This window comes from Pungitius pungitius, chromosome 19 (genome assembly GCF_949316345.1).
Source record: "Pungitius pungitius chromosome 19, fPunPun2.1, whole genome shotgun sequence".
In the NCBI taxonomy this organism is placed as follows: domain Eukaryota; kingdom Metazoa; phylum Chordata; class Actinopteri; order Perciformes; family Gasterosteidae; genus Pungitius; species Pungitius pungitius.
Genome location: NC_084918.1, coordinates 4,206,838 through 4,213,552, shown reverse-complemented (window position 1 = coordinate 4,213,552; position 6,715 = coordinate 4,206,838). Strand labels below are relative to the sequence as shown.

Here is a 6,715-nt window from a genome sequence, read left to right as displayed (position 1 = left end):
CCAAAACATTATTTGGAATTTTAACCACTTTTGTTGTTGTTGGTGTTGTCTCAAATTTAAACATTTTTAGATGTTTCCTTTATTTATTTATATATATAAAAATGGTAAATCCATCCTCGTCTTCATCAATAGACATGACATTTTAGTTATCTCATTTAGAAAAGATGATAGTTTTGGTTTTGTGACCTCCTGCCATGGATGTATCCTAGCAACTCGTTGCTTGGCAACACACTCCTAGAGCCGCAACGCCGGGAAAACAAGCTATTAGCACAGTTACGTTTTTTTGTAATGGTTTAGGCTCAATTAACCTCCCGCTGCTGCTTCCGGACTCCAGTTACTAGCCGGTGGAAGGTAAAGACAAAGTATAATATAATTAACCAACCTTTAATGATGGTTTAATATTCAAATTAAGACCTTAAAACAAAGTGAATTTAGCTAGTCTTTAGCTTACGGAGTAGCTAACGTTACTAAAGGATAATCAATAGTTGAACTTTGTGGTAATGATCGTTAAACCTGAAAAAAATATCAGTAAGTAAGTAACCATCAACTAATGTTATCGGGGCGATATCTATCTGATGTACTGGAGTGAAAAAATAATGGAGCATAAAATTAAAATGCACATGTGAAGTACTCAAAGAACATGTTAACCACCACCAACCATACAGCATTCCATGTTTTCCCCCCAATTTTTTTTGTTTCTTAGCATTAATATCCTACAACTCTATTTGCATGCAAAAAATATTTCATTTTTACACCGCTGAAATAGCAACTGTTTGGCTTTTTTTGTAAGCATATGCGTCCCCAGCAGAAAGGGTCGGTGGATGCAGCAGGAGCCCCGAGTAAGAAAGTTGTGACAATGGTGGCCCCGGGAGAGGAGACGAGCACCACTACAGTACTCCTTCCCGGTCCTCCTACAACAGGGCTGTCGTCTCCAGAGAACGGGACATCAGACGGAGAGACGCCGAGGCAGCGGGATTTGTTCAAGCAGGATGGGGACGCAGCTACGGACCAGGTGGACCACGCAAACACGATGCAACGCTGACGAACCCAAACCTCCTCACGCCTCATTGCTGCTCTCTTTGCCCCCGACTCTCTAGGGAGGCCAGCGGCGCGCGTTCACTCACGGCCTCCGGCGCCTGCGGCATTTCCCCTGCGGCAGCCCCGTACGCTCCATGACGTACTCTGACGCCGCCGCGGCGTTCGTCGTCCTCCATTCGGACGACACGGCCTGCTTTTACACGGCCGACGGCCTCGGGCGAAAAGCTTCCCCCGCACGCCTTCCTTTCGCCGGCCTGACCGCCACGAAGGTCGCCGGCCGTCTGGCGGCCTGGGGCCCGGGGCCCGTCTTCACGCTTCTGGACGGCGACTTGCGCCCGCTGCACGCCGCTCCCGACGCCCTGGACATACGCCTGTGTCAGGCCGCCGAGCACTGCACGGAGTTGGTGACGGCGGGCGCCGGGAACGTGTGCGTGTGGTCCGTGATGCTCGCGAGGTGCATGGTGAAGGTGCGGGGGAAGCTGCTGCGGCGGCGCACTTTCACCGAGCTGGCGTTGGCTCCCCCCCGGGCGGGCAGGCCGCACGCGGCCTTCGTCGCGTGCGGCGCGGACGTGACCCTCGTCGACCTCGAGGCCGGGAAGGTTTCGGAGCACAAGAGGGATCTCTGCTCGAGGTGGGTGTGCATGTCAGACTGTGAGCGGTGGGGTTTCAATGCTATTTAGCACAAAGGTGAACAAGTTATGTTTTACAGCAATATCACCGCCATGGTGTACTGCTCCCCACTGGACTGTTTGATCGCCGCGACCCAGGAGCTCTCCATTCGAGTATGGGGCCCAGATTGGGAACCTCGCGTTGCTTTTGTTGGACACAACGGTAAAGCCGTGACGTCTCTTTGAATTTTCTTTTTTCTCAGTCTGTATTGCGAGGCAAAAGGTGGACATTTTCTGTTTTGGTCTGTGCCTAGGTGTGGTGAGCTCTCTGTTCTACTGCCCTGCACTGAGCGCGCTGCTCTCAGCCTCCGAGGACTGCACGATACGCAGCTGGGACGTGGCCGAGGGCCGCGCGGCCGGGCGGGTCCACACGGAGCGGGGGAGCCCCGCGTTGTTCATATGCGGCACAGAAAAGGGAGATACTTTCGCCTCGTTCTCACCCATGGGGGTGGAGCTGTGGGCCGTCGCAGCCCTGTACACCCTCCACTGTGTTCTCAGACGGGATGAAAGAGCCCCAGTGAGGCAAATCCTAGCCTCCCCTCTTCCTGCTCCTTTCCCCTCACGCGTCCTCTGCGTGAGCGGGGACGGCGACATCACGCTGGTGGCCGCGGAAACGGGAGCGGTGTTGACTTCTCTCGAGGCGAAGCAGAGGGTCGCGTGCGCCGCCTACTGCCTGCAAAAAGAGCTTCTCCTGGCGTTGACCGACACGGGCACGGTGCTCCGAGCCAACGCGCTCACCAATCCGATCACTTTGACGCACCAGTGGAAGGGGAGCGGCCAGGGGCCCTGGCAGCCGACGGACCACGTCGCTGCGAATAAAGCCAAGGATGCGCCTACGCCTGGCCCGGCGTGCTGCCTCGTGCTCTACGGCTGCGTGGCCGAGACACAGAAGGCCTTTGAGGAGTGGAGGAGCTTGCGGGACGGAAGGGGACCCGGTTACAGGAATAGAGCGGCGCTGGACGATGCCAAGAATAAGTGAGCATTTTGTTCTGCTTTTAGCTATATCACTTGTGTAAAAGTTGCTTTGGCTCAGCCAAGTTTGATTTTGCACATTCCAGGTCCGTGATCATTCTGGGGCAAAGCGGAGGCTGCGTGAGTGTTCTGGACATCGATGATGGGAAAGTCTTGTGCCGGACGCAGGCACACAGCGGTCACAAAGTCACGGCAATGCAGGTGTACCCTGAGGACGACCGCCTCCTCTCCGCAGGTATTCCCTAATGTCACCTCGTTGCCTCCGTATCCTTGTTAGAGACGACTCCTTTTTCGCCCCCCCCCCCCCCCCCCCCAAACCCGTAGGCGAGGACATGACAGTGGTGGTGTGGCAAGTAAACCTCCGATTCCAGGACTGCCTCAGCCAACGGCTGAGCGTGAGCTGTGGTCACCCTCCGGCCTACCTGGCAGCGCTGGGGCCCCAGTTGGCCTTGACCTCCCAGGAGCCCACTGGCACCTACAACCTGATGCACTTCAACTCGCTCAAGCAGAGCCACGCCGGCGGCCGCCCCAATGAAGGACATTCGGACCACTTCACAGGTCACATGCACTCCTCTGTTGGCGCCGACTGGATGGATTGCCTGGTGCTGCTCGTCTGAACGTCTGAACGTCTGCTCTTGCAGGATTGTGTGCGTGTTCCGATCTCGACGTGTTCGTCTCCAGCAGCCTGGATGGGACAGTGTGTGTCTGGAATGAGAGGAATCACCTCATCAGGTTGGAGATCACTGCCTGCCCTCTGAATTCCCGAACAGCAGGTGTGAAATGCATGCAGCGATAATCGGTAATGTGCATTTGTGTGTCTGTGACGCCTGCAGGACGCTTCAGCTGAATGCCGTGCCCGAGTGTCTGGCCTACTCCGGCTTCGGAGGGGAACTGTATCTCGGCATTAAAGGGGACTTGTACCGGATGGATTGCGCAGAGTTCCTGCCACACTACTATCAACAAATGGTGACTCATCAACTTAGTGTTTTTACCAAAGCTAAAAAATACAAACCCAACTTATCCCACTTTGTTTCCACAGCTGCTTTACACTTATTACGTCAGGCCTCCTCCTGACGTGCCTGTCATCGAGACTAAAGAAGAGTCCAGCAAAGGAAAGTAAGAATTTATCATTTTGGAAATTGAAAATATTACAAAGTATGAGTATGAGCAACGTTTGTGCAAACAGGACTGCTGGCACGGACAAAGATGAGCGAGAGCAGGTGTCACTGACCCATGACGCGACAAGACAGAAGGTGTGTGGGAGTTGATTTTAAGAAAATGGTTGCCGCTGGCACACTGACCTACGTGTTTAAATACCCAGAATGCCTTTTCCACCCGTCTTGTTCCAGGAGTATGTAAGTCCAGTGGCCCCATCGATGGACCTTGCAGCACTCCTACGAAGCTCAGTAAAATGCCAAAGAGGGAAGCCCCCCAGCACAAAAGAAACCAAGAAAGAGGCTTTTTATTGCTATATGAAGATACTTTACAGGTTACCCCACAATATTAAGGTTATTTTGCATCTTATTTATACATTTTCTCTCTATAATCTCTCTATAAGCTTCTTTCAGTTTCTCTCTTTTTAGTGACATGTAATGTAATGTTTTCCTTTAATACCTGTGTGACATCAGCGCAAGTGAAACACAAGTAAAATTTCAAGGCTTCTTTCCCTAAAAATGACTAGATTTATTCAGCGGAGCATCTACATGACGACAATGTGGTGGTGTTGTTGTCTCAACTTTCAGTAATCCGCCATTTGCATGTTTTGCTTATTTTCACAATGCATTTGGGTCAACAGATTGATTTGGAGGACATGTCTGACCCAGATGAATTTGAGATAGACTCATTTCATCCGGAACCATATGTCATGGAGCGTAACCTTCCCATCTTGGACGTCCGCCCCGAATCCAGACTAGAGGTTGTGAAGAAAATGAAGGTAAAACATACTATTGGGACAAGGAAACAAAATCTTGCTCTGTCATTGTTGACGTTTTTTGCAGAAATGTACAGTAGAAATCCCAGCTTTATTCCAATTTCCGTATGTTGATATCAGTCGGTTGTGTTGATCCGTTTCTCTGTCTCCAGAAGAAAAAGGCCCCAGTAACCATCTCTGAACCAAATTATCAGATTAAAGTCGAGCCGCGGCCTGTTTCAGTCAGGAAACCTGTCACCAAGGAGTGCAAAGAGGTGAGAGCATTGCTTCACACATAAAGAAACGCACTTAACGGCAGCACCTCCAATGTGTCCACGTGCAGCCTCCGGCGAGAACCTCTCCGACAGAACGACCAAAACCCGATACTCCTCCTGCACCTCCTCCTCCTCCTCGTCGTCACGAGACCCCTGCGCCACCGCGGGAGCCCGACCCGGAGATGCCGAAGTTCCTCAAGCAGTTCGCGGACGAGGGCTGGTTTAAAGAGCTGTATCCCGATAAGAAGGTAACCGGCCGGCGAGCAGTCGCATTCGGCATCATCCACCATGGAGAAAAGACGAGCTCTCAAGACACCCCGTGTGTCTGTGCGCAGTCGGTCCCGAGCAGCCTTTCTCCAGAGGACTTCTCCCTGCAGCTGCTGGGTTGTCTGAACAACCGCAGCGCGCCGATGGAGGTCCTCGGCGCGCTGCGGGCTCTGCACAGCCAGGGAATCTTACACAACGCAGACACGATCTACAGACGCCTCGCGGACATGGTGCCCAAATTTGTGGGGCCTCACATGGTATCGTATGTGCCAGGATGCAGAGCGGCCACCGTGCATTTTAAAAAGCGCGTGTGACCTTTTGTGTCTTTTGTTGGTTTCAGTCTGCTGTGGAGCGGGCCGCGCTGGTTGAAATCTTGAAGCTACTCGCGCGCCTCGAGTCCGTCAGCTATGAGTTTGTGAAGATGCTTCTCACGCTGTTGGCTTTCAAAAACCTCGGCCTTCGGTGAGTCCGTCGGGAGTCAGAACCACAACCGGTGGCAAAAACACGCATCTCAACGGCTATATTTAAACCAGCTAGAACCACTATTTGTAAACGACGATGTGAAAATGTACTGCTCCCCAGGTGGCAAAACACGTCACTGTTTGGGTTCAGTGTAAAAAGATGAAATGAACTCGTCACTAGAGAAACGGTGCTGAGTATGCTGACCGGGTTACCCGTCCAAGAGGCTGAGCGGTGGCTGTGGCCTGAGCTGGAGAGCTGGGACTCGGAGCCGCGGGACCAGTCCGACGTCTGGGCGAGCCTCAGCGACAGGGCGGGCACGTGGCTGGAGTTCTGGATTTCCAAATACAACGTAAATGGGCTCTGCGCTGCGTATCGGGTCTCTTCGCTGTGACCTTGACTGGCCAATGGCCAAGCGGCTGATTGTTGCTTTGCTACTGTGAGTGATTAACTGCCCCCTCCCCCCCACTCGCCGCCATGTCACCAGGAACATAACAGGGATCTCCACATCAGGAGCACGGAGAAGTGCAAGGGGTCAACCTTCAGCGTAGTGGAAGTGCTGAATCATTGCTGCTACGTCCAAAAGGAAGAGCACCGAAAGGCTCGGCGCGACGCACCTGCTGGTCGCAAAAACATTATTCTTTTGCCCCCATTGGACTGGTATGTGAAAGCCATACGTTACATAGTGGCGTCTCCAATGCAAAAAGTAGTCCACTACAAGTTTGTTTTGTCTGTTTGTGCAGTAGTTCTCTACCAATCCTTCGTCTCGGGGAGACCTACAGCATGGCCAGGGCGTGGAGGCCCCCGGGTAAGATCTCACTCTGCACCAGCAAAGACCTCCTGGGAACCAAGTTTGGCTTATAAACACTTGTTTATAATGTGCTCTCGTCGTGCAGGTGTAACTCTGCCTCCGAGGAGAAACCGTCCCTTCCTCATGAACTTTCCTCATTTCATCTCGTTGCCGTTAACTCGGATCACTGTACTTCCCTTTCACATCTGCTCAGAGGAGGACTGGGTGAAGGCCTCGCTTCGCCGCTACTTCATCCAACAGCAGTCGCACGTAGAGTATTACCGATGATTCCTCTCTGTCTGCATACAACATGTTAGTTTGAAGTATGTTAAATATA

General features: G+C 52.4%; 1 protein-coding gene across 2 annotated transcripts; it reads left to right on the top strand.

The window, feature by feature from the left end:
* The first annotated feature begins 108 nt into the window (after positions 1-108).
* Positions 109-6,666, top strand: wdr97 (WD repeat domain 97). 2 transcript variants are annotated; one of them, XM_062559057.1, is made up of 21 exons: positions 109-351; positions 809-1,012; positions 1,098-1,669; positions 1,748-1,869; positions 1,961-2,681; positions 2,765-2,913; positions 3,003-3,236; positions 3,320-3,410; positions 3,512-3,644; positions 3,718-3,794; positions 3,865-3,931; positions 4,028-4,186; positions 4,474-4,611; positions 4,761-4,862; positions 4,931-5,110; positions 5,198-5,386; positions 5,470-5,591; positions 5,772-5,940; positions 6,076-6,248; positions 6,332-6,396; positions 6,485-6,666. In XM_062559057.1, exons 2-21 carry the CDS (start codon positions 857-859, stop codon positions 6,664-6,666), a joined length of 3,801 nt encoding a protein of 1,266 aa, XP_062415041.1. In that variant the 5' UTR covers positions 109-351; positions 809-856. The 2 variants fall into 2 exon arrangements, with proteins under 2 accessions (XP_062415041.1, XP_037311476.2); XM_037455579.2 differs by lacking the exon at positions 109-351 and having other exon boundaries at positions 358-1,012.
* Positions 6,667-6,715: the final 49 nt, after the last annotated feature.

Bases quoted from the DNA above. Each gene is read 5' to 3' on its own strand.
- wdr97 (XM_037455579.2), top strand. From the start codon at position 794: ATGCGTCCCCAGCAGAAAGGGTCGGTGGATGCAGCAGGAGCCCCGAGT. The intron at 1,870-1,960 runs GTAAAGCCGTGA...GTCTGTGCCTAG, and splicing joins TGCTTTTGTTGGACACAACG to GTGTGGTGAGCTCTCTGTTC. The intron at 3,645-3,717 runs GTGACTCATCAA...TTGTTTCCACAG, and splicing joins CACACTACTATCAACAAATG to CTGCTTTACACTTATTACGT.